General features: G+C 52.6%; 2 protein-coding genes and 1 long non-coding RNA gene across 4 annotated transcripts in view; 2 read left to right on the top strand and 1 right to left on the bottom strand.

Moving 5' to 3' along the window:
• Positions 1-13685, top strand: part of RAB11FIP5 (RAB11 family interacting protein 5) — a 40451-nt gene extending 26766 nt beyond the window's left edge. The window contains exons 4-6 of one of the 2 annotated variants that reach the window (XM_012527888.4): positions 5836-7767; positions 11035-11224; positions 11494-13685. In XM_012527888.4, the coding sequence (XP_012383342.2) occupies positions 5836-7767; positions 11035-11224; positions 11494-11697 (2326 nt within the window). In that variant the 3' untranslated portion in view covers positions 11698-13685. The remainder of the gene's footprint in view (positions 1-5835; positions 7768-11034; positions 11225-11493) is intronic. The other variant, XM_004465482.4, reaches the window with a different exon arrangement.
• On the bottom strand, positions 1695-15193 carry LOC131274019 (uncharacterized). Its single transcript, XR_011646195.1, has 3 exons — positions 15085-15193; positions 5429-5660; positions 1695-5130 (listed from the first exon to the last, which is right to left on the bottom strand). It is a non-coding gene; the product is annotated as an uncharacterized lncRNA (long non-coding RNA).
• Positions 15175-26828, top strand: part of SFXN5 (sideroflexin 5) — a 136352-nt gene continuing 124698 nt past the window's right edge. The window contains exons 1-2 of the mRNA XM_058278917.2: positions 15175-15534; positions 20045-20113. Of these exons, the coding sequence (XP_058134900.1) occupies positions 15433-15534; positions 20045-20113 (171 nt within the window). The 5' untranslated portion in view covers positions 15175-15432. The remainder of the gene's footprint in view (positions 15535-20044; positions 20114-26828) is intronic.

The following is a 26828-nucleotide window of genomic DNA, read 5'->3' as shown; positions in this document are numbered from 1 at the left end:
CCTTCCTTTTCTGAACCTCCCCAGAGTAATTTTCCCACAAATTTAGGGGTCTTCAAGGTGACCGCAAATTTTGTGAGTCCCCTCAGTTATAAATTAGTTCCCAAGCTATGTGTGCTTTTAGCTTTGGTTCTGCCTCTGGCATATATAAAACACATCACTTAACCCTGTTATATGGGAAACTTCGTATCACGTGTACATAAAGAGAAGTAAAGGTGACAGCATTCGTGAAAATAAAAGGGCAGAGAGGAAGATGTATATTGAAACTGTTTCAGGCAGGATTTCTCTGGAGAGTAAATATTTGGCCCTACAGGAGAAGGCCCATCAGCCTAGTCGAAGCCGCCCCCACTGCTTGGGGGACGCTGGGAGGCTGGCTCCTGGGTCTGGGGGTGCGTGGAAGGTGTTGTGTCTGTCGTCAGACTACAGCCTGCGAACAGATCCTCGGGATGTGTCTCTGATCCGCTTGCGTGGCGGAATGGCAGGGAGGGGGTGGGCAAGAGGAGAGCTGGTAAGCGAGGCCTTCAGAAGTAGAGGAAGGCGTGCAGGGGGCAGGCTGCGGAGAGGAGGGTTGGGCCCGTGCGCTCAGAGGTACCGCCTGCTCCGGCAAACCGGCGGGCCTGGAGCCTGGAGCCTGGAGCCTGTGCCTCCAGGGAGAGCCCTTGGCCGATTCCATACCAACGGGCTTGCGTGCCTCCCGGAGGGGCCGGGGAGGGGGCTGGCTCCTCCTCCTGCTCCCGGCCCCGGCGCTGCCTCCCGCCACGTTGCTGTGGGACTGCAGGGGTGAGTGGGCGGCCGGGCCGAGCCGAGGGTGTGGGGCCGAGGGGGCGCCATTCGCTGTGGACGGAGCGCCCTTCCTCTCGCCCACAAGGGCGGCTCAGAGCAGCCGGGCCCTGCTCCTGGGGGCGGGGGCGGGGAGGAGGCTGAGCCCTGCCGCCGGGGTTGGGGCTGTGATTGGAATGTGGGCGCTGGGCGGTGAGGTGCCGCGGCAGGGCCGTGGCCCCGAGGTGGTGTGCGTTGCTCCTCATTCCCTTGGCCGGGGGCCTGCCCGGCGGGAAGGAGAAGGGGAGCTCGCCGGCGTTGGGACTCTGGGATCCTGCCCCTGCCCCAAGTGTCTTCTCCATGTAGGTGCCATAGAAGCAGAGTAGTGCTGGGAAGCCCAAGTGGGTGGGGATGGGTGAGATTTATTTATTTTTCTGTCACCTCCACCATCTCTAGGAGGTAGGGGTGAGCCTGAGAATCTACCCTTGGGTGGGGGGGTCGTTATAGGGCAAGAGCAGAATTGGGAGAAGTCACTGGCAGCTGGATTCTTGAGGGAAACCCATGGGTTTGGGACCCGGCTTTGTCCTGCCATGAGGCTGGGCCTTCCCCGGACTGTCTCAGGGTGCCCCTTTGCTGCCACTCCAACAGGACCGCCGGCCCTCGCTGGCCCCTGGCGTGTGCTGCCGGGCTGGCGCGGCCTCTGCCTGCTCTGTGGGTGTTTCCCCAGGACGCTGCCACCTGGGTCAGGCAGGGTTCCAGGGGCAGAGGTCTTGGGAGCTTCTAGCGTGGATGTGAGGGGAGAGGCCGGGAGGGGAAGGCCCCGAGGTCTGGCCACACAGGTGGGTTTAGCTGCAAGGCAGGTTCCTGCTGAAGTCAGGGCTGCTTTTTTGAAAGTTATTTCCACTTCAAAATATAAAATAACAGACAAAAGGCAGCTTAACAAATCATCGAAGCATCCCTTCAAAAAGATCCCACCAAGGCACATTTATCTTACTTAATCCGAAAGACAAACTCAGTTGTTTCTTCAGTTTTTTGAAAGACAAATAAATGGCCACAGATTGGTCAAATGACATGACCAAGGTCTCCTTGTTAATGAAGAAAATGAAAAGATAAAAAAAAATTAAAAGCTCGATCATATTCACATCTCATAAAACTAAATCCCATACATAGCCTTTTACATTTAGCATTGATATAGTACCTTTACCTTGGCTACAAAAATGTTATAGTATTACTGTTAACTATAGTCCATATGTTACATTAGTTGTATTTTTCCCATGTATCACCGTATTCTTAACACCTTGTAATAAGAGAACATTTTTCTACTTATATTAACCATAATCCTCATCACTGAAATCACTGTATTATACAGTCTCTAGATTATCCTAGCTGCCTTTAGATTAACATTAATCTCCCTAGACTACCCCCTTTGAGCCACAATCACGTTTATAAATCAGCAGTGTTATGCTTATTATAACATGTTACCGTCACCGCTATCCACTTATACATATTTACAACTGCCCTTATTAAATATTCTACATACATTCAGCATCAGCTCTCCTTTCTCAACCCACATTCCGTCTCCTGCCACTGGGCTTTTGGCCCCCTTTTCTCTTGCACTCTTTTCCCTGGCCTTCTGTCTGTATCCCGGGGGTGTTCTGGGGAAAAAGCTCTGGTTTCAGAGTCTTCCCTACCCACGTCTCTGAAGTCAGCAGTGCTCCGTAGAAAAGGCACATGTGAGGCTGGGGGGTTTCCTGAGGGGACCCGCCCTATCCCTGCCCCGCCTGGGGAGAGAGGAATCTGTGGGGAGACCCCTGGTACCAACAGCCAGAGTTGCTGCCACTGTATTTCCAGCCCTTTGTCTCTCAGCAGGGCTGCTTTCGAGGCTGGCCCATGGGTGTCCTTGTGGGGGATCCGTCTGCTGGGTGTAGGCTGTGTGGACATTTGTCTTCCTCCTTGGCCATTGATGCTGCCCCTCCAGGAAATGAGAGGAGCCAGTCATGGCTGCGCATAGCCCCATCTCATTACCTACTGTTTTTGCAAGCAGAACCCAATCTGTTTTCAGGGATCAGAATTCAAGGGTACTATATTAGTCAGCCAAAGGGGTGCTGATGCAAAGTATACCAGAAATTGGTTAGTTTTTATACAGGGTATTTATTTGGGGTAGGAGCTTGCAGATACCAGGCCATAAAGCATAAGTTACTTCCCTCACCAAAGTCTATTTTCATGTGTTGGAGCAAGATGGCTGCTGACATCTGCCAGGGTTCAGGCTTCCTGGGTTCCTCCCTTCCAGGGTCTTGCTTCTCTCTCCTCTGTGTGCTTACTTCCTGGGGCTCCAGCATCCGACTCCAACATCAGAACTCCAACATCAAAAACCCTCCAACTCTGTCCTTGCCATGCCTTTTATCTGTGGCACCCTTTGGTGGGTGGGGACTCAATGGCTACTGACTTGGCCCAGTCAAAGCCCTAATCATAACTCAGTCATGCCCAGGTACAGACCAGATTACAAACATAATCCAGTATCTATTTTTGGAACTCATAACCATATCAAACTGCTACACTTCACCCTCTGAATTCCAAAAAGACATTACAATATTTTTTAAAACCCTTAATTTAGTAACAATGCAAGTACTAAATCATATCACCCTCACTTTAAAGAAATACAGTTTGTCTTGGGGCAAAGTTGTGTCTGCTATAGACCTCTAAAACTTACAAAACAATTTATCTCTTTCCAGTACACAAACGGACAAAGGGTAAACATTTTCATTACAATAAGGAGAAATTGGGAGGGGAACATGAGTCAGGATCCTCTGCAGTTCAGTAAACTTGCAGGGCATCCTCTATTCATTTCAGTCTGAGAGTCATTCTTAAGATGATGGTTTCCTCTCCTTGGTTCCTTATGGGAAGACCCACCCTTTCCACAGGCTTGCCCAAGGGCCATTTTCTTGGTTCCACCTTCATGAAACACCTGGTTGTTGACCAAGCTCCAGACCTCTCCCTTCAAGGGTGTTGGGGTGATTGCCACACCTTACCCAATCTTTGGGTTAGAGTCTTAACCCCCCTAGTACAGTGATGTGAAGACAACATACTTTCTATCCTTTGGCATACAGGCTCAACCCTCTCAGAGCAACGAGTTGACCACCTGGCCTTCCCTAACCTTTGGGGGACAGGTCCACCTCTCTCAGACATGTGGGGTTCTGACCTTAACTGTCCTAATCCTTGGGGAATGTGCTGTGTTCCACCCTCTCTGTACCCTGGGGTGGCAAAACTCTCCCAGAACATCAGGTGGGAACATCTACCTTCTTCAACTGCTGGGGCAAACTCATTCTCTCTTTAACATGGGTGGGGTTCCTCTCTTGGCCCAAGGTGATGTCCGAATTCCAGTTCTTAGCTTCTATGGTTTTCCTCTTGAAGATGTTTCCCCTTCAGTCCCTCCTTTCCAGGTCCCTTTTATTCCAGGCTGACAGTGGTTTGTTCATACAGCTCTCTCAAAAAGCTTATTGGTTTGGTATGCAGGAAGCAGGGGTCCAAGCCATTAGACAATAAGACTTTCCACAAGTCTTTCCAAGATAACTGCATCTTCAATCCTAATTTACAAGTTCCAAGTTTAGTTAAGTCCTCCAATGAGACACTTTCATCTGGGAGCTTGATTTCCAGAGGAATTTCCAGAATCAGTGTCTGTTTTCTTTGTGCCCAACAGTTCAGTCCTCAGCATATCTCTCTCATCTAGCATTTTGCTATAAGCTGCAAGCAGAAGCCAAGCTGCATTCTCTGAGCTTACTTTGGAAATTTCTTCAGCTAAATGCTCAGGCTCACCATTTTCAAATTCTGCCTTTTATAAAATACCAGGAGATAATCTTGCTAAGTTCTCTGCAACTTTAAAACACAGATCGCCTTTCCTCCAATTTCCCATAATAGTTTCATCATTTACGTCTACAGCATCATAAAAAGTCTCTTTAGCATCCATATTGCCATCAACAGTCTCTCCAAAGCAATCTAGGCCTTTTCCATCACGCATCTCACAAGTCCTCCAAAAAATACCCCTTACTCATTTATAAATAACACTGTTTCAGCATTCTGGTAATTGCAAAAGCACTTCCCCACTCCTTGGTACCAAATTTTGTATTAGCCAAAGGGGTGCTGATGCAAAATACCAGAAATTGGTTAGTTTTTATAAAGGGTTTTTTATTTGGGGTAGGAGTTTACAGATACCAGGCCATAAAGTGGAAGTTACTTCCCTCACCAAAGTCTTCTGCCACATGTTGGCGCAAGATGGCTGCCGATGTCTGCCAGGGTTCAGGCTTCCTGGGTTCCTCCCTTCCAGGGTCTTGCTTCTCTCTCCTCTGTGTGCTTATTTCCTGGGGCTCCAGCTTAAGGCTTCAACATCAAACTCCAATATCAAAACTCCAACATCAAAAACCCTCCAACTCTGTCCTTTGCCATGCCTTTTATCTGTGAGTCCCCACCCACCAAGAGGTGGCCACCACTCAATGGCCTAATGATGTGGCCCAATCAAAGCCCTAATCATAACTCAATCACGTCCAGGTACAGACCAGATTACAAACATAATCCAGTATCTATTTTTGGAATTCATGACCATATCAAATTGCCACAGGTACCCAGTGTGGTAGTGTTAGTGCTGACTGTCCCCCAAATATGAGTCCTGTATACTCACCTCAAAGTCAGACGGTAGTTTCTTAACCTCTCTTGGTCCTTAGAGGGATGAAGGGTGCTTTCTGAGTGGCTCTTCATGCTTAAGTCCAAAGTTGAGTAGCATCCTCAGCAGGGGTAGGTAGCAGAAAGAATACTTGTTTATGTTTGGGGCCGTAAAAATGGGACTGTTGCTTTCTGGGATTGGTGTGAGGACTGAATTAGCTCTGTCCAGCATCTTCCTCCTTGGCTGGCGCCTGGAAAGGTACCGATAGGGGGGGTCTTCCCTCTGCCCCCGCCCCAAAGTCTGAGCCCAGCCCTTGTGCGTGGTGGCCCCTCACGCGAGCGGGGAGGGGAGTGGCGTTTGGCGGGGGCGGGGCGTTGCAGGCTCGCCATTAACCAGGAGGCTCACGGTTTTGTCTCCCTCCACAGCCTGGACGTGTCTCCTCAGGTAGAATCTGACCCAGCCGCTCCTCACCACCTCCCCTGCTCCCCCCGTGCTCCGGCCCTGTGCACTCCTGCTCCCGCCGCTGCTCCCATGCTAAGCACTAACCTTTTTGCAGCTGCCTCCCCTGCTGCTGCCACTGCCGCCGCCACCACCGCCACCCCCGAAGCCATCCCATCCGGATTCTTGGGTCTCACCAACCCGTTCCTCATCCCCTTGAAGAGCAACCCCTTCTTTGAGGAGCTCGCAGCCCTCGAAGCACTAAACTTTCCTTCACCTGCTCCCTCTCTCCCCAGTGCCTCCAGGGCCAGCCCCAGCCCCCTGGCCGCCCCCGGGAAAGCCCTGCCTGAGTGGGACGACGTCTTTGCTGCCAGCGGGCCGCATCCAGAGGCCGGGAGCAAGACCCTGGCCCCCGCAGGAGTGGGGCTGGAGGCGACTGGGCTGCAAGACCTGGGCCCCGGGGCCATGGCAGTGGAGGCAGCTGAGCCCCAGGGGGACCCTGCGGGAGGAGGAAGAGGTGGGAGCAGCTTGTGGCTGGAGCCCAGGACTCCTGCGGACTTGGGACTGGACCACCGGAGCGCCGCCGGGCCGGGGCCCCTCGGGCCAGTGGGGGCCAGCCCGCCCTCCCTGCCCGCCCAGCCCCACCCGAGAGCCTCCGACTCAGAAGCAGACGGGGAGCCGCCGCCGCCAGGAGGGGAGGCCGGGCAGAGCCCAGCAGGCAGCGCGGCGTCTCTGTTTAGCTCCCCAGAAGTGATCAGCGTGTGGGAGAGGCTGCCTGGCCCAGATGACGCCCCCGAGGGCCTGGCTGGGGAGGCCTTCCCAGGCCAGAGCCACGGTGTCCATGAGCTCAGTGCAGTCGCCGACTCCTGGCCTTGGGATGTGGTCACCATTTCTCCGGCGGCAGAGGCGTCCTCACCGGTCTTGCTGGGACAGCCTGAGGAGCTGCCTCCTCCCAGGGCGCAGCCAGAATTGCCAGAAACCGTGAGCCCCGAGGGGAGCGAGAAGCTTCCCCCACTGGAGCCAGAGCAGCAGCCCAGCACGCCGCCCCCCAAGCCCCCACGCCTCTTCATGCCCTCAGATGCCCAGGAGGATGAGGAAGAGGAGACGGCCGCAGCGGGGATGAGCAGCAGTGGGGCAGAGTCAAGAGAAGATGCCTTCCCACACGCGCTGGGCCTCGGGTGCCAGGAGGCCAAGGAGCCGGGAGAGAAGCCCGAGTCGGAGGAGTCCGACAGCCATTCCTCGGAGACGCTGCTGGGCGAGCTTGGCCTGGAAGATCTAGAGGAGGATGCCAGCCCCCCTGTGCCTGGGCCCTGCCTAGCTCTGCCCACCAGTCACCCTGAGAGTCCTGCCCCTGTTCCCTATGACTCAAAGAGCTCAGCTGTTCAGAGCCAGCAGGTCTGGGGGGCTCCAGAGAGAGAAGGCCCAGTGGCTCCTGAGGCCCAGAGCCAAGGACCGGAAGGAGTGGAGCTTAGGCCGCAGTCAGCCAGCTCCCAGCTGGCTGACTTGTGGGCCTCTGAGGAGGATGCCTTGAGCCCCTTGTCTCCAGGGAGCCGAGATCCCCCCAGCTTCCCATCCATCTCCCCCCCAGGGTCCAGGAAATCTTCTATCCACTCTGACCCAGAGGAGCTGCCCACCTGCCCAGAACCTGTCTTTGCCCCACCCCCTCTCCCACCCCGGGCCAGCCACCTCCTTGGGGGGCCCAGCCCTCAGTGGTCTTCCCTGCCTGGGGCCTGGCCCCCGGCCTCTGCCTCACCATCCCCCGGGGAGCCAGCCTCACCCCCTGGCCCCCATGAGCCCTCCCCCACTGAGGGCGCCCCTGCCCCACTAGGGGACGACCGTGCTGCAGCCACCCCAGCCTCCCTGCTTGTGCTTCTGCCCTTGGAGACACGACCAGCTGAGGAGCCACCGTCCAGTGCCAGGTGAGCCCCCCAGCCCCCCAAAAACATTCTCTAGGAAGAAGGAGGTGGGGAGGGGGCCAAGCAGCCAGAGGGGCTAGGGTGTTTACATTCCGGCCTCAGCCTTCCCAGTGGTGGGGCAGATCTCCTTCACCCCGGAGGCAGGGTGGTAGAGGCCCTGAAAACATGAGCTTTTTGCGGTACCAGCTCTGAAGCCACCTCTTTCCTAGGACCTTGAGCAAGCACAGTGCCTCCTGGGAGGGCCATGGGGCCCCAGAAGCCGGGGCTTGGGGGATGATGCTGATGAGGTGCAGGGGTGAAGAATGGGGCTGAGGGAGAGCCGGTAGAGGCTGGCAGGGGAAGGGTGCTTGACTGAAGGGGAGCTGGCTGCGGGCTGCTGAGAGGGGCCGCCGGAGTGAAGCTTGTCAGATGGGCTATGTTCTTGAGCCTGAGTCCTCTCTCTGGGGCACCCCCTAGAAAAGGCTAGAAGGGAGCCCTTGAGCTCCACTCTGTCTGGTTTCTTGTCTGCACTGGCTGTGGGAGGCAGAGAGCCGGAGGAGAGCCCAACACTTACTTCAGAGAGGAAAGCTGAAGATATCTTTTTGGGAGGAAATAAACAAAAAACCCACAACATGCTTTCTACATGTATGTCCTCAGAAAGAAAGGTTCTCAAAGCTTCATTTGTTTGCTTTTTCGTGCCTTTGGGGGTTCTGATGGGTTTAGGGCCGTGTGGCTGGGCAGTGTGGCATTGGTCTCCTTTGGAAGAATTGGGTGGCTGGTGAGGGGTGGCCAGAGCTGAGGACACAGGTCATTGGGAGGGGACAGGTGTGACCCGGCAGGGCAGCGAAGTCTAGAGGAATGTCAGTGCTCAAGCAGGTCTGAGCGAGTGGGGGGCAGGAGCAGAGGGGGCTGCTGCCCCTGAGGACCAGGCAGGGCGTGGTGTGTGGAGAGCAGGGCGGGCCCCGGCACTGGCCCTCCATGAGGCCCCCAGCCCGAGCGGCACTCGCTGGCTCACGTGTTCAGTCATCCAAGATTCCCAAGCATCTGCTGTGTGTCAGACAAGGGACAAAGATGAGGGACACTGTCCCCACCGCATTCCAAGGAACTGTCCACCCTGAGCACCCCCAGATGTCTCCTCGGGCAGTAGGTGGTGATGCTGTTCTCCTGAGGTGGGAGACCAGATGCTTAGGGCTTCCTTGGGCTCTTGAGTAGGGTGTCCTTGGCTGGCCCTCTGATTCAAGCACCTCTTCTCATTACACCTGCCACTCTCTTCAAAGTTTATTCTCTTCAGGGTTGGCTTCACGCCCATATTGGTGTGACCCTTACACCCAGGGCCCATGAAGTCAGCGGCCCAAGTATGGACGCCCCCATTTCTCAGGTGTGGGAGTGGAGTCCACGAGAGCTGTATGGGGCGGGGAGACGCAGGGCGCTTTTGTGCCTCACCGGTAATCCATGCCTGCCCCGCACAGCCCATAGGTGGCTTCAGAGCTGCTTTTACACCGCCCGCCCCCAATGCAAACTCCTAGGTGGGAGGGAAGGATGGATTTGTGCTCTTTTCCCTACTGTCTGGCTCCCTCTGGGCTCTCTGCCCTTCTGACTTGTGAGACCTGGATCCACAGCCCTATCCTGAATGGTGGCAGAGCTGGCTCTTCTGTGTCTGGGCCTGCCATCGGGGCATTCAGGGCCTCGGATTAAGCCATTTTGCTTCCTACCCCTGAACGGTCCAGTTCCTCAGTAGAGTAGCATAAATTTGTGTATGATCCTTGCAGTTTGTAAGTGACACAGATAACAGGTTGTTAGAAGCTCCCAGAGGCAGGCCCTGTGACCTTAGTCAGCCTGGGGGGACCAGGATGGTTTCCTGGAGGAAATGAACTTGCACAAACTTGAAAACTGAGTGGGAGCGAGCAGACTCAGAATAGGAAGAAGGCCCAGGGTTTCAGACAGAGGACTAGCTTCGTGAGGGCCAGGAGAGAAGAGGCAGCACGTCTTCCATGGCTGGGGGGATGAGAAGAGGGCAGGGGTCAGATGCTGTTAGAGACTGCACTTCTCTGGCCTTGCTGGGGAGCCACTCAAGGATTTTTAAGCATTGGAGAGCATCATGCAGCATCAGAATGGAAGAATGGCTCCAGATGGGCCAGATAACCTTGGAGGAAATGACTGAGCAGCTGTGGCTGGAAGGAGGTTAGCTAGCACTGGCTTGGAGAGAGGGAATGGTTTGAGAGCAGGTAGCAGGGTTTGCCTATTTGTTAGGGCTGGAACTGAAGGGGAGGAGCCAAAGAGACTCCCTGGTTTCTGACCTGTACCCCAGTGGGCTAGTAGAGGTGCGGCTTACTGCATGGGGAGCACAGGAGGAAGGGCAGGTGGAGGAGTGTGTGGTGCACCTGAACTGGACTCCAAGGGGAGAGAGCTGACCGGCAATCGTCTGCTTGGGTCTAATGCTGAGGAGCTGGTCTGGGAGATGGACCTGGGGGGTGGTGGGGGCCAAGGAGGTGGTGAGCAGAGGGCCCAGGCTTAGTGGATGGATGGGATACTGAAAAGGGGCCATCAGAAACCAGAGGAATGTCTTGTAAACTAAGTGGGGGAAGATTGCAGCCTGAAGGAATGGTCAGAGTGCCAGCTCCACAGAAGGGTCTGTTTGGAAGAACCACCAGGCAGGGGCTGGTAACCCCATCCGGTCGGGGCCCACACACTAGTCTAAGGGTTGAGGAGTCAACGGAAGGTAAGAAATTAGAGACAGGATGTAGTCTGCCTACTTGAGAGAAGGTTGGGTGAGAAAGAAGAGGAGTGGGGATGCTGACTGAGGGTGTTATCTAGAATGACTACAAGGACACGGGCGTGTTTCTCAGGCCTGTTTTTAAATGCCAATGGCAAGTCACCAGCAGACAGCCAGGAAGGGAGACCAGCGTCCTGGTTTGCCCAGGTCCTTCCCAGCTTTAGCACTGGAAGTCCCACATCCTGGGAAGCTGGGATAGTTGTTCACCCCTAGAGAAAAGTTACAATATGGATGGGAGAGAGGGAAGATGGATGGAGGGGGGAGGCATCCCTGGCCATCTGAGGGTGCCAACTGGGGAGGGAACAGGTGGGGCGGTGAAGGTTGAGGAGAGCAGTGAGGGATGGGGAGAGGGGGTGGCTGAGGAGTGCGGGGCACAGCTGCCCTGGAGCCCTTGACTGCAAGTCCTTGACCCAGCAGTAGGGTGTCCAGCAGACCTGGAGGCTCCACAGAGAAGGCAGACCCCCTTCCCCATGTGCTTTCATCCCTCCCTACAACCCCCCTGTTGTCTGTCTCTGCAGTCCCCACCCCGTGAAGCCCCTCAGTGCCGCCCCTGTGGAGGGCAGCCCCGACAGGAAGCAGCCCCGCTCCAGTCTGAGCACAGCTCTGAGCAGCGGGTTGGAGAGGCTCAAGACTGTCACATCTGGCAGCGTGCAGCCTGTGGCTCCCGCCCCCCACGTTGGCCAGGCCGTGGACACCAAAAGGCTGAAGGTGAGGCCCAGCAGAATGCTGGGGGCAGTGGATCAGAACCTGGGTGCCGTGGGCAGAGATCAAGAGTCAGGGCAGAGGCCTGGGCAGGACAGAGCTCTGGGCAGGGTGGAGTGAGGAGGAAGTCTGGTCTCCATGCCAGCATCCCGAAGCCGGTTAGGCAGTCTCTGGCATAGGAGATGGGCAGCTCCAGGGGCCTGGGTGGTGGAGCTGTGGGTGGTAAGCAGGGCTGGCTTGGAGCTGATCGGCTCACACTCTCGGCCTGGCCTCAGGACTCAGATGTGCTGGACCAGTCAGCCAAGTACTACCACCTGACCCACGACGAGCTGATCGGCCTGCTCCTGCAGCGGGAGCGGGAGCTGAGCCAGCGGGATGAGCACGTGCAGGAGCTGGAGAGCTACATCGACCGGCTGCTGGTGCGGATCATGGAGACCTCACCCACTCTGCTGCAGATCTCCCCTGGCCCCCCCAAGTAGCACTCCTCTCCCCTCAGCCTGGGGGGGTTGGAGTGACCCCGCTGCCCAGACAGGGCTTGCGCCCTCCACCCTCCTGCTGCACTCCCTGTCACCAGGGGCAGGGTACAGCCAGTGTCCTCTGCCCTCTTTAATCCCCTTTCCCTTCTGCCTCCACCTGGCTGCTGGAAGGGGTTCCCTGGGGACTCCCATGGGGGGTGGGGATCAGGCTCCATATATAGCGGTGGATCTTGGGGAGACCTGGGGCTTTTCCCACCTGCCTCTTCAACTCCTTAGCTTTGGGGACTGCAACAGTTGCGACAAGGAATTCAGCCGGGAAGATGGAGCAGGGGCGAGCCGCAGTTTGATGTGGTAGCTGGGATGGGACTGGTTGCTGGCACACACTTTATATGCCCCGAAGACGGTCAGCCATGTCTTTCCACCACCAAACCCTCGTCCTCTTCATTTCCCTCCAGCCTGTGGAAGGCTCCTGGTCTTACTGGGGCAGGGCAGGGACCAAGCTGCTTGTTTGCCTGTGGGTTACGGGCAGCCAGGGTGCCTCTCCAGCCTCAAGGCCATCCCAGAGCAGGAAACCCGTGTGGGGCCCAGTCCGATGTGTCCTGAGTCTGTTTCTGTTTCGAGTGGGCAAGTGCGTGTGAATGGAGGTGGGTGACTGCGTCCTATTGACTGTGTGGAGGGGAGGGGCAGGTAGGAGGAGAGTTTCTCCTTGCCCTGAGCCCTCACCTACCTCCAAGGTGTGCCCCCTCACTCCCCTTTTGGGGTTCCAGCCTCCATCTCTGTTCTCATTGCCTGTTCAGATGCCAAAACTCTGTGCTGCTTCAGGGTTTGAACTTTTGGAAACCAATTAAAATGTGCCTTTTGTAGGAGGGGCCAGGAACCTCTGGAGGTAGGTCCCTCTCCCTGTTTGGCATCCCCTCCCCTCCCTCTTGAGCACAAGGGGATGAGTCTGTGAGGCCCCAGCATGGGAATGGAGGGGGCGGGCAGTACTGCACCCTCTCCCTCTCCCTCTCCCCTGGAGTGGATTTCAGCTAAGGGCCTGGTCAGGCTGCTGCTGTGCCACCTCTCTTGCCTTTTTCCCCTCCTCCCTCAGCCCCGATCTGAGGCTCCTCAGATAAAAACACATTCTGGAATTAGGAGGTCCCACTATGCCCTCGGAAGACACCTCTACTTAGGAGAAAGCTTTTGTTGCCCTCCCATCCATCCACTCAGCTGCTGCCCCAGCCTGTCCCTTGGCCTTGCCTGGTCTTGGCCGCAGTGCACTTTGAAACAAAGTGCCTGTCCTTTGGCCCCCGTTTGCTTGCCAAAAGCCCAATAAGTTTCCCCATGGCATCTGCAGGGAACCTTTGGTGGCTGGGGGCACCCTGCTTTAGTAAGTATGAGTGTGTGTGTGGGGGTGGTGAAGAGGTACTGAAGCGGGATACTGTAGCTCAGCGAGGAGGTGAGAGGTCCTCTGGGATTGCCTTTTCTTGGTGAGAGGGACTTTTAAAGCCTTGGTGCTCTGTGGGTGGTATATCTCAGCCAGATGAAGCAGAGGTGCCCCATAGAAGGGAGAGCCCCTGAAACATTATCTACCTTAAGGACCACTCACCAAAGTTCAGAGTAGTCACAGGTGCCCAGGACTTAGGTCACATTTTGGGGGGAGTCACTGGGAGTTGGAGAGTGTCTTTTCTGGGGGGTAGGGGGGTGGGTAAGCCTATGTGATCTCTTCAGCCCCAGCCCTGACTCTGATTTCCTAGATGTCCTTGATTGTGGGTCTCCTATGTGCCAAGGGCAGGGATGTCTTCGGAAGAGTTTTTGAACTGAAGCCCAAGGCTTCAGTTCGATGTTTCTGCTTCCTGCCCCAAGCTGCAGGGGAGCCCCAAGGCCGGTGGGTGGGGAGCAGACACAGTTCTGCTTTGCTGTTTGTCTTCGTAGTTGTAACTCCTGTTTATAAAAAGCTTGTTCTTCATGTTTTGAGCACTTTATGAAGAATAAAAAGTCCACGTACTGCAGGTGGCTCTGTTGTGTTTCTGTGGCAGCCTTAAGACAAGGTGTTGGGGACCCAGCCCTTGCAACAGGGTCAACAGCAGTGTGGCTCAGTGGGCTGGACTGGACTTTTAATCCTAGGATACCCACATTTATTGGGCACCTGTTAATGGACACATTTTTGGGGTAACAGGATAAAAGGCTTGATTCCTGTTCTCCAGCTACTTAGTCAATTAGGGGAAGATAAATTACAAATCCGAGATAGACGTCATTGCTAGCTAGCCTCTCCAGCTTTTTGTTTCTTTTTAAAAAATTTTATTGTGGTAATATATACACAACTCAATTTCCCATTTTAACCACTTGCATTTGTACAATTCAGTGATATTTCATTCACAGTCTTGTGCTGTCATCACCACTATTTGTTACCAAAACTTTCTAATCACTCCAAACAAACTACACATTAAAGGGAAAATCTATTTGTTTTTCAACCATGAGGGGGTGAGGAACTCTGCTACAGATGACATGGTGTCCAGAAAGACCCCAGCAGGCATGAGTCAACCTTGCACCTCACCATGAGACTGAGCCCCAAAATTCGGTTCCCTAAGGGCAAGACTAAATATTTCTCCTGTCCTTTTTGATGGAACAGGAGGCTCTCCCTCCAGTTGGCTCATTAATCAGATATTTCAGTTGGGAATCCTCTGCTGCTCCATTCTGCATAAGCATGTGTTTGCCCACTGCCTTGCTCTACAGTATTCCCCCTACCTGAAGGCCTGTAGCTCTTGCTTGATACACATTACTGAATCCCTCCATCCACAGGTCTTTTTCTGGCCCAAGAATTAGGTCTGGGAGCGAGCTTCTCTGGGTGGCCAAAGGAGTTGGAGGCTGTTCAGTGCTCTTAAGCCTGTGCTGATGAATTCACAACTAACAAACATTTGATTCCCTACCGTGAGCCCTTCCATGCCCAGCACTGCGGACTTAGCAGTGAATTAAACAGTCACAGTCCTTGCCCAGGTAGGAAAGACAGATAACAGGCCCATGAATAAAATGCAAGGGCTGCAAAAGAAAAGCGATAGGTGTTGTTAAGAACATGTAAAGGATTTTGTGGAAGTAGGGAGGTCGATCGGGGGGAGAAGCAATGTCTAGGTTGAGGCCAGAAAAAGAACGTCAGGCGATGATAAAAAGTTAAGAGACTCTGAGCAAAGGGCACAGAATGTTCAGGGCCGGAGGTGCGGAGCGCCCAGGCCGCTCCCGGCTGCCGCAGGGCGGCTGGAGAGCACCGAGAGGGGGCAGGGAGGCGGCAGACGAAGCTGCAGGGCGCCGCCGCAGTGCACCTCCGCGCAGGGAGCCTCCCGAGATTAACCCCGCTCCGCCCGGAGTCCTCGCGCGTCCGGCTCGGGTCGGGCCCGCTGGCCCGGGTTCCTTTACCTGGGCGGCAGCTCCAGCGGCGACGCGCGGCAACTCAAACTTCCGGGGCAGGTAGGCGGCGAGGGGTCGCCCCGTGGCCCCCAGTCGGGACCTCAGCGTCACACACACACACCCTTTCCGGACGGCCGCCCCCGCAAAAGCCGCCACCGGGCCGCGACCGCGCCTGAGTGGATGCAACTCACCGCAGTCCAGGGTCGTCAGCCACCGCGACAAGAAAAACTACATTTCCCACAACCGCCCGCGCCGCCCTCTCGCTGCGGTTGCTTAGGGCCAATCGGGAGAGGCAGCTGTGGCGGGGGCCGAGGAGGGACATTTTAAAAGGGCCGGAGATTGCGGGCGTCAGTGGCCATGGCGGATACAGCGACCACAGCATCGGCGGCGGCGGCTGGTGCCGCGAACGCCTCGACCGATGCACCTCCCTTCCAGCTGGGCAAACCCCGCTTCCAGCAGGTGAGGGCCGGGCTGGGGACTGAGGGTCGGCGGGTGGCACCGTGAGGGCGAGCAAACTCCCTTCCAAAGTCCCCTTTAGCTCTAGGGTCTCCGACCCGCGGCCACCGGAGCTCCTTGCAGCCTCTGCCTCGGGGACGGCGCCACAGCCGCTCGTATCCCATTGGCCAGTGGGGTGGACGAGGACGCCCACCTTGGCTCCCTATTGGCGGCTGGCGCCGTCACTCCCCGCCGGCCCGGGCCCCCCGTCCTCGACCGCCCGCGGCGCTCTGTGATTGGCCAGAGCGGGCCCGGTCCGCGAGCCCAGGCGCGGGGGTCCGAGCGGCTGCGCTGAAGCCGCTCGCTCCGGCGCAGAGTTCGAGTCCCGCTCCGGACGGGAAGTTGGGTGGCCGAGATGCCTTCTAACTTTTGTCCCGAGTGGGGAGCGACATTCTTCCCGGGCCGCTGCCGTAGCCACCGAGCAGCTTCCGCGCTCCGGCCGCTGGATCCCAAGCCCGTGGGCTCAGGGCCCCGGGTCAGGGCCACGCGTGCCGGGTCCCGCGGCCTCCGAGCCCCCGGGCTGAGGACTCTGCAGCAGCCAGGCTGGGGTGCGGAGGAAACGCTGTGTCATCCCCTGGAGCGCAGGGTCCGCCCCGGCCCCCCCCCCCCCCTCGCTGCGCCCTCGGCCGAGGGTCCCCCGCCCCCGGGGTCCTGGCACCGCCGGGCGCTCGGGCTCCTCGGGGCAGAGGGACGGGGGTCCTTTCCCTCCGGGACCCCCGCAAGGGCGTCGCTAACTCGCCCTCGGCCCCGGAGACCGGGATGGGGTCCGCCGCAGCCGGGACCCTCCGACCCCGCCGCCCCCGCCGCTGGAGTGGACTTGAGGAGGGAAAGGGGAAGGAGCCTCGGCTGAGGGACGGGGCTTGCCGGGGAGGGGTGGCCGCCGAGGCCGAGAGGAGGAAGTTTGCGGGAAGACAGGAGATTGTGCAAAGGTCGGTCCCGCGGGTGTTTTGTGTTTTTTTTTTTTTTTGGAGGGAATGGTGCCTGATAACTTCCTGGTAATTCGGGAGCTGCGCTCCTGCGCTGCTGAGAAAACGTCCCGCTGTTTTTAAACAGGACTTTAATTTCTTTAAAGAATAACTCTTCTTAGCATGTAGCTCTCTGAAGGCAGACTGGCGTCTCCCTGCCGGTGAAGGATGGCAACCAGGGCAAGCCTGGCGAAGCCAGCACCCCCAGTCTCCTGCCACCACCCCCGCCCCCATTCTCCTCTCTCTCTGCTCATCAACTTCAAGGTTCCCGGCAAACACTCGTCTTCCCTTCTTCCCCGGTGACCTTAACCTCCAGGTGGGGTTAGGCCGCCTCTTTGGCAACCCCAAGTGGGATCCTCATAGCCGGGTCTTTTCTTGCAATGTCCTCTTGTGTCTCCTCAGCCCCAGTGTCTGCCTTTAGAGAGAAGGGACTGCTCTTGCCCTCCTTTCGTCTCTGACATCCTCTGAATGAATCTGGGATTAGGCACGTCCTGTGCTGAATAAAGATTTGGGGGCCTGGGGTTGCCCTTGTGCCCATTCCCTCTTAGGAGCTGTAATGATCGAGGCCTTTGCTGTCCACTGGAGCCGTAAATGCACATTTGGGACTGTCCTGGTGCCTCTTTTTTGCACTGCTCTTCAAGGCAGTAAAGGTGTTGGTCATACTTGCTTTTGAAGCCCCTACTCTGGTGTAGTGGCTTCCTGAAGCACAGTGCAGGAGGTTCGGCTGGGTGAAGGGATTTCGGTTTCCCCCAGCTCTGCTCCTCTCACAGCACTCTCCTCCTCCACCAGCTGCCTAACCAGCCCCTTAATTGCTGGAGTCAGAAACCTGGGTGTCACCTGTATACTTCCCTTCCTCTAAATACAACGAAAGGGCCGGTGATTTCACCTCTTAGCTCTTGAATCCGCACAGCTCCACTGCTGCAAGCCTAGACCAAGCCCCCCTCATCTTTCGGCCCCTGGGGAAGTCTCCCAGCAGGTCTCCCCGTCTCCACTCTGGCCTCCTTCCAGTCCCCACCTCTGCAGTGCAGCGTCCCAGCAGTCTGGTCCCAGCAGTCTGATCAGGTAACACCGCTGCTCAAACACCCTCCAGGGGCCTCTGAGACCTCACCGTAGAAGGCAAGGCAAAGACCGCCTGACCCGGCTCCCTGCTGATTTGTCATCCTCTCATCTAACCATTGACTCCGCAAACCTTCCCTACACCGCCCTGGCCGCTTTTCAGCTCCTGACTCCGCTGCGTTCCCTCCCACCACCGGGCTGCTTGCCTGGAACACCACCTCCCACCCCCAGCTCTTGTCCCCACTCCTCTTCTCTCCACTCCTCCTCATCCCTGATGTTTCCCTAAGCGTCAGTTCCTGGGCAGAACCTTGCCCAGCCCTGGGTGGAGTTCTCTGACTGTGGCCCCCTACTGCAAAGCACCTGTCTCGTGGTATACATTGATTTGGGATGGTTCCTTTATTGTCCCGTCTCCCCTGTTCCCCACAGGCTCATGGAGGCCGTGTGGGCTGTGCCTGCCTTTACTCCCCTTTGACTCTCCAGGGCTCAGCAGAAGTGCTTAATAAAGATTCACGGCAGACACTTCAGTAGGTCTTTGGGGACGTGAGTTAAATTGACTTAAGAGGTTGTGATTTCTCCAAACTATCCCTTAGGGGATTTGTAAAGCCAGATGGGGGCAAGTTTGTCTGTGTAAGGTTCTTCAGCCCTGAGAAACACCACAATGGGAGGGTCTCTAAGGAGGTGAGAGTAAAGACACAAAGGTCTGGCATGTAGGTTCTGGGTCTCTCTCTGGGTCCTGCCCTCTGTGCCTGGCACACAGTAGGTGTCCAATGAGTGCACATAGTGCTCTATGCTGCCCTGATAGAAGCCTGCTTCTGGGCGGTCCATAACCCAGGATGCATCCCCAGAGCCCACCCCAGGGCTACCAGCCACCCTTATCCTCCACTTCATCTATGGTCACTCTAGAGTTAGCCTCCCCTTGTGTATTCTTACTATGATGATAGGTTATTATAAACTGAACTTGCCTTTGTTTATGGTTATTTCAGAACTAGGCCCACCCTTATGTATACTTGCCATTGTGATGTAACCACTCTGCTCCAGCCCTGGAATCAGCCGTTTCTCTAAGGCGTCCTGGTTCCTTTTGGTGGGGAGTTGTAGAGACTAGAATCTGGAAGTCATTCAGCTTTTTGCTATGCATCTATATCTACCTAGCGCTATTGATCTCTTTGTCTATTAAGTAAGAATCATACTGTTTATATGCATTTCCCAAAATCATAAGCATATTCCATTTCATAAATATTACCTGAAAACATAATTTTAAATGGCTGCATAGTGTTCAGTCCTGTGAATGGACCATCATTTATTTAGCCCCCCACCTTTGTAGATAATGCAACAATAAGCATTCTCAGCATATGCTTCTGAACATCTCTGATCGTTTTCTTAGACTGAATTCTTAGAGGTGAAATTTTGCCAGGTCAACAACAGGAACGTCATGTCTGTGTGTCCAGAGGGCAGGTGGTTTGTGCTTTTCCGGTTTGGAGTAGTGCCGAAGTTTGCTGTGGTCTACGAAAGGCAGCAACTGGCTGGGGTGGAAGTAGGGCCTGGAGAGGATGCTCAGTGGAGGTGGTACCACGTGAACAGAGAGATGGAAGTTGCGTTAGGGCTGGGGAGTGCAGGGGACTGTGAAGTGACCTGGGGCCTGCTGCGGAGTGTTTATTGGGAAGGGAAAGGAATAGAAGTTGGCTACAGAGTCTGCTGTCCCAGCAAGCAAAGGCAGGTAGTGTGGAGCCTTCTGTTTCTTCCATCGTGCAAAGGATGGTGCTTGGAGCCAGGGAGCAATTTGGGGCAGATCCCAGAGTGCAATGAGGTACCAACCCCCAGCATTTGCAGCTTTCCCCTTCATCCCCTAGCTTGGCACCCCCTCTGCTTCCTCTGGGCTCAGGTTTGCCTAGCTGGCCTTATCCCCAGCGCAGAAATCCCAGCAGCAGAATTGCTTGGTTTCCTTTCATTGTGCTCCAATACCTGTGGCCTGCTTGGCACAAAGCCCTTGTTTTGCAGGGCCCCTGCTCGGGGGCAAGGCCAGGGGAGCCCCTTGTCCCGAGGGCCCTGCACCGAGGGCTTCCTCAGGGGGCAGAGCCTGAGCTGGACCTCAGAGAGGGGCAGGCGGGACCCTACCTCCTCCACGGGACCCTAGGCAGCCAGGGAGGCTGTGCATGGGCAGGAAAGACGAGGGAGTACCCAGTGATGTCCCAGAGCCTCAGAAGAACCCAGAGTGGATCTCAAGGGAAAGGAAGGGGCCTTGGAGAAGCTGGGATGGTCACTGAGCACCGTCTCCATCGTCTTTCTGAGTTCACTCTAGAGAGCCCTCAGGCCTGGCTTCCTGGGCACTGAGGCCATGTGGGGGTCCTGGGAGGTGTGGGAACTCAGCAGTAAGGGTGGGTGCGAGGAGGGGCGCTCCCTGTGTCTGGGCGGTGCCCAGCAGCTGATTGACCCTCCTCTCCCACCCTCTTCTCCAGACGTCCTTCTATGGCCGCTTCAGGCACTTCTTGGATATCATCGACCCTCGCACACTCTTTGTCACTGAGGTAAGTCTCGGCTGTTACTCTGGGTGGGACACTTTGGCTTTTGTCCCTTGTCCCTTTGGGAGATTCATGGGTCACCTTATGGAGCAGGAAGGGTGGGGGTGTGTGGAGAGGACAAGGGAGGTGGAAGGTGAGAGGAGGGTGGCAGATGCCCTTAGAGTTCACACACTGGGCTGCGTCCTTCATACATGTCATCTCATTGCATTGGGTCCCACAACACCCATCAAAGGCGGATAGAATCGTTGTTGTTATTTAAAACTTTGACAAAATTATTATCAAGTTCATGAATGAAAAGTTTGTTATAAAAGTTTTGTTCAAGTAGAACAAAAAAGTACCCTTTGTACACCCTCCCTATCCAGTCCCCTCCTCTCACAGGTAACGACTGCTAATTGACCTTTTTTGTTTTTAACTTAATAGACTTTATTTTTACAGTTGATTTAGGTTTACAGAAAAATTGGACAGAGAGTTCCCATATACCACCCCTCTCCTCATTCAGTCTGTCATTATTAACACCTTACATTAGTGTGTACATTTGTAACAGTTGTTGAGCTAACATTGATACATTACTAACTGGCTTACATCATAACTGCATTAGGAGTCGCTCATGTTATGCAGGTCTATGAAGTTTGACAGGTGCATGGAGTCATGTATCACACAAAACAGTTACCCTGACCTAAAAATGCTCTGTGCTTACTATTGATCCATCCCTCATTCCCTCCCCCTCAAACTCTGACAACCACTGATCTTTGCACTGTCTCCAAGTTTTGCCCTTTTCCAGAATGTCATATAGTTGGAATCAGACAGTATGTAGCCTTTCACACTGGCTTCTTTCACTTAGCAATATGCATTTACGGTTCCTCCATGTCTTTTTTTTTTTTTTTTTAAGATTTATTTATTTACTCCTCCCCCCCACCCTTGTGGCTTGTTTTGCTGTCTGTTCTCTGTGTCCATTCACTGTGAGTTTTTTCTGTGTCTGCTTGTCTCCCTTTGTGGGGTCATTTTGTTGCGTCAGCTGTCTGTGGCGCAGGTGCAGGCCAGCTTGCCTTCACAATGAGACCCTGGGACGTGAACCCAGGGCCTCCCATATGGTAGACAGGAGCCCAGCTGATTGAGCCACAGCCGCTTCCCTCCTCCATATCTTTTTGTAACTTATTAGCTTATTTCTTTTTGTTGCTGAATAATATTCCATTGTATGGATGTACCAGTTTGTTTATCCATTCATCTATTGAAGGGTATATTAGTTGCTTCTAATTTTATTCAATTTTGAATACACCTGCTATAAATGATTTGCATGCACATAAGTTTTTTGTGTGTGGCCATGAGTTTTCAACTCCTTTGGATAAATACCTAGGACTTCATTTGCTGGACTGTATGGTTTGAGACTGTGCTTAGCATTGTAAGAAATTGCCAGATCGTCTTTCAAAGTGGCTGTACCATTTTACTTTCCCACCAGCAACAAACAAGAATTTGCTCTGTATCCTTACCAGCTTTTGGTGCTGTCAGTGTTTTGGATTTTAGGTGTGTTCTTATTGGCATTCAATGTCAGGTTTAAAAAGTTCTTTCATGCTCCTTTACAGTCAGTCCTCTTACCCCACCCCAGCCTCTGGCAACTACTGATCTGTTTTCTGTCCTGTCATTTTGCTGTTTCCAGAATGTACTGTAAATGTAATCTATAGTCTGTAGCCTTTGTGTCTGGATTCTTTCTTTTAGTATGATGGTTTTGAGATTTACCTGTGTTGCTGCATTTATCAGTAGTTCATTCCTTTTTATTTCTAAGTAGTATTCCATATTCCATTGAATGGAAATTTCATTGAATTTGTTTATCCATTCATGTGTTGGTGAACACCTGAACTGTTTCCAGTTTGTGGCTATTATGAATAAAACTGCTATGAACATTATTTGTGTGGATGTATGTTTTCTTTCTCTTGGCTAAATCACAAAGAATGGGATTGCTGGCTCATATGATAAGAGTATATTTAACTTAGGAAACTGCTGAACTGTTGCTTACAGTGCCTGTATTATCTTACGTTCCAGTTGCTCCATGTCCCCGCAACACTTGGTATTGTCAGTTTTAAATTTTTTTATCCCAGCCATTCTGGTTGGTTTGCCTTGTAGGCTTTTCATACACATTTACAAGTATGTGTGGGAATGTTTGCACATATAAAATAGCAGATACTTATAAAGCCAGGCCATATTGTAAGCTCTTACATGCTTATATTAGCTCATCAGATTAACTCATAGGAATCCTATGAGGTATGTACTATTATAAGTCCCATTTTAAAAAATGGATTATATTATTTCCACCATTTTATTATGAAAGATTTAAAACATACATAAAGTTCAAATTCTATGGCAAGCATTTACATGCTTCCCAACATGATTCTACAATGAACATTTTTCTTTACTTGCTTTATCACATATGTCTATCCATTTATCGATCACTCTATACATTTATGAGTCATTATATTTTTTAATGTATTTCAAAGTAAGGAGAAGACACCAGTACACGTTCCCCCAAATATTTCAGCAATCATGCTATGACCAAGAGTTCAATATTTGTTTACGGTCCTTTGTTTTCTTTTGAGGTAAAATTTATATACATTGGAAAGATTGGAGTGTAGTCAAAAAGATGGTTAAGGAGGTGGCTTCAATCTCCCATCCCCCCCCACAAATACTGAAAAACAAAATTGGTCAGAAACAACAGTATCACAACTCTGGAGAACAGTCAAAGGTTTATAGCAACCAAGTCTTGGTTGCCAGTGTGGGTATAAGTTGCATTTTGAAAGATGAGGAAACAGAAGTAAGTTAAGTCTTGTTCATGTGGTCAGACAGCTGTTGAGAGCAGGGGACTGTGAGCTGACCTGGGCCTGCTGCAGGGTATTTACTGGGAAGGTGGAGCCAGGTTGTCACCCCAGGTAAGCTTGTCTCTGGAACCCTACCTCAGCCAGATTGCACTCCTGTTTGGGTAACTTGAATTTAGGCATCTCTCCAGAGATTGCTCGGCTGGCAGGAGGCCTCAGCCCTGGCCCTGGATCTCTGGGACACTGGGATAAGTTGCTGAGCCTCTGAGTTTGCTTGCCCAGAGGACAGTGCTTCCTGGCTCATTTTCTCTGTGTTGAACTTGGACTTGGCTTCAGCTGGACTTGACCAACTCTGCGAGGGAAAAGCCATGACAGAAGGAAGCACACAGCTTTCTGGGCACCTGGACCTCCCCCGCTTGCCCTGGGGGAGCAGCCCAGTGACTTGAAATGTGGAGATTACCCTGTTTTGTGGTTTCGTATTATTATATCTCAGCAGGGTTGAAGGGCTCAGGTATTTTTCCGGCTGGCCCTGCCCTCTGGGTCTACTCTCTCTTTAGTTCAAGGCTGCTATACTTGTAGGCTCTGTCCAGAGTCTCCTGATGAATAATCAATTTGAGTATATAAAAATTTCGAAGAGCACAAAACTAGAGAAACTGCTTTCACAGGCTGGGCAATATATCTTTCTAGGAAGTTCCGGAACTGTGCAAAACTAGACAAAATTTCAGTCCTAAATTCCCAACACGAATGCCATGTGTTTGATGGAGAAGTCACATTGGCCGGTGCTTAACTCAAAGGGTAGAGGTGCTAATAGTTGGCTTGGAAGCTTGCTGAGAGGTAGGTAGAGGAAAATTTGGGAGATAGGAAGGTATTTCAGTGTTCCTCGGATCATACAAGGAGGCAGGGTCTTTGTACCCCTCTTTCCTCTCAAGTCTACTCTCCTTCCATTCCCAGACCGTTTCATTTTACAACTCCTCCTTGTCCCACCTCTTTCTTCTTCAATGCTTGTGTTTTAAAAGGCCCCAACATTCTTGTACATCACTAATCCATTTTAAGCCTGTTTCCCTCTCAGTAAATGCAAATATCTTGTACTTTCCTTTACCATTCATTGAAATGTCAAAGCAAGTTAAATATTTACTGACTGGAAAATAACTATAGCAATGGCAATTTTAAACTATTTTTCAAATTCCGCTTGCTCCCTCCCCTCAGACATTCTGACTGACTTTCTGAAAAGATACACGTACACACGCACACCACTCCCTGCCTCCCAGCTGGGGCCTGTTTCCCACGCTCCTGGCCAGCCTTTTGGAAAGTTTCTGCCCACAGAAGTTCCTCTAGGCCTGAAAACTCTGGACGGGCCACGAGCGGAGCCTCCAGGCCAGGAGGCAATGGGCTTAACCTTGCTGGCTCCAGCCCAGGCAGGTCATCAAAGCAGGGAGAGAGTCTTACCCGAGCCCCTTCCCCGGGAGCTGTGGTGAAACCAGGAGGAGCAGGCCCCCCTTCCTGCTGGGCCCAAGGCACAGGCCGTGAGCTAACGTCTGTGAAGCTCTGGGCCCACCCTGGCGTCCTGGGAGGGAGCCTGGGGCGACGGCCGCCCGGTTGAAGGAGATCTGGGACAGGCCTGCTTGCCTGTGAGGGTGGGAGGATAGGGGAGGACATGAGGAGGTAGTTCTAGATGCTGGAAAGATCCTGGACAGCTCGAGACATCTGTTGACCTGGCTCTGAGGGGCATTAGCTGAGTCAATAGTTAGATTCATCTTCATGGAGTTTTGCAGCTCCTTGTCTGCAATTTGTAACTGACCAAGCTTTTAAAAGATTCTGCTTGGCAGAGGGAGAAGAATTGTGCTTTTTTGATCCTAAACAGAGAGAAAAGGCAGAAGAGGAAAAAACAGTGGGGCAAGAGAGGGAGAAGCCGAGATGAGCTGAAAGGCCAGCAAAAGAAACACCGTAGAGGGGACAGGGCTGGGGACTCTCTTGAGACAGGTGATGCCCACTGTGCTTGTGAAAGTGGTCGTTGCAGTATTACCTCGTCTGTCATTCCTGGAAGTTGTCAGTAAACTCTGCCCAGTCCATAACATCTCTGCAAGAGTAGGTTATTTTGGGGGATCTTGCAGAACTGTGAGTCTCCTCTCCGTGGGGCACCGTGTACAGAATCAGGCCTGAGGAGGGAAACTACCAGGGACTTGCCAAGGCCTTCCTCTTGGTTCATGGAGTTCTGTCTAGATTTCTTGAGGGGCAAGGCTGTACCAGCTGACATCTAAGTTACTTGTTTTTTTTTTTTAAGAGATACCACGGATTGAACCTAGGACCTTGTACATGGGAAGCAGGCATGCAATCATTGAGCTACCTCTGCTCCCCAATGAGAGTTGGTTTGTTCATTTGTTTGCATTTAGGAGGTACCAGAGATCGAACCTGGGACCTTGTACAAAGGAAGCAGGCACTCAGCCACTTGAGCTACTTCCATTCCTCTAAGTTACTTTTAATTATGGACTAAGGTGAAAGTAATTGCTCTTCTGAATTCAGTGATTAAGGGAATGAAGAGATGACAGATTTGCATCCTGAAGGGCTTAGTAAACTAAATGAAATAGTATTAATATTACCAGCTCAATACTAGTATTGATATAGTCATCTGAAACTTTCAGGTGTATTGTAGGATACTTATCAGAAGGTAGTTAGGAGGCAGGTCAGTTTGGCATTTGGGCTGGACCTGGCTAATGAATGGTTTTCTTTGGTAAGTATTAAATAATTTAAAAATAATGTTTGATGTTTTTCCCTCCTAATTCTAGCAGTAATCCCTAAATATTAGAAAATATGTAAAAACCTAAAGAAGAAAATAAAAACTGCTTGTAATTCCATCTGTCATATATAATCACCATTAACTTTTTGGTGTGTGTGTGTGTCTATATACACACATACACACCCACAATTGAGATGATTTTATCATAGAAAATAGATGGACAGATAGATAGAATCATATATGCTATATGTGCATGTATGTTATTGTATTAGCCAACAGGGCTGCTGATTACATTCCCAAAGTTGTGCTACCATCACCACCATCCATTACCAAAACACTTCCATCATTCCTGTCTTAGTCAACCGAAGGGTGCTGATGCAAAATATCAGAAATCTGTTGGCTTTTATAAAGGGTATTTATTTGGGGTAGAAGCTTACAGTCACAAGGCCCTAAAGAATCCAACCGAAGGTACATAAGAGGTACTTTCTCACCCAAAGTCATTTGCCACACGTTGAAGCAAGATGGTGGGTGATGTCTGCGAGCGTCCAGCCTTCCTTCTTCCTCTTAAGGCTCCTTGGTCCCAGCTTCTTCTGATCTCAGCTGTAGGCTGGCATTCTCAGGGCTTCTCATCTGCTCTGTTCTCTTCAGCTGCAAACTATCAGGCTCATCTCTCTTCCCGGGGCCTCTGCCGTGTCTGTGGAGCTGTCTCTCTTCCTCTGTAGTCTTCTTCTCTGTGTATCTACTTACTTGTTCTTGATTCAGTGTCTATTTATATAGCCCACCAAGGGAGTGGGGATTCAACCCTTCATACCCTAATGCTGTGGTCGAATCAAAGCCCTAATCTTGATTTAATTAAGTAAAAAAGAAACCTCTGAATTTAATACAAAGGGGTATCATGCCCATAGGAAGAAACCAGTTTACAAACATAATATCTCTTTTTGGAATTCATAAATAATATCAAACTGTCACAGTTATATATATTTTTCTAAGTAGCATATTATGAACTTCTTCCTTGTCATTAAATCCCTCAAAATGTGTTTAATAATCGCCTAGTAATCTATCACATGATTATTCTATAATGTAATCATTTTCTCTATTGTTAAGCACTTATATGGTTTCAAGTCTTTTGTTATTATAAAAATATTGTGATTAATAGCCTCATACATAAATCTGACTATACTGA

Source organism: Dasypus novemcinctus, chromosome 17 (genome assembly GCF_030445035.2).
Source record: "Dasypus novemcinctus isolate mDasNov1 chromosome 17, mDasNov1.1.hap2, whole genome shotgun sequence".
Classification (NCBI taxonomy): Eukaryota; Metazoa; Chordata; class Mammalia; order Cingulata; family Dasypodidae; genus Dasypus; species Dasypus novemcinctus.
The sequence above is the reverse complement of the archived record's forward strand: the minus strand, read 5'-3'. Positions and strand labels throughout refer to the sequence as shown.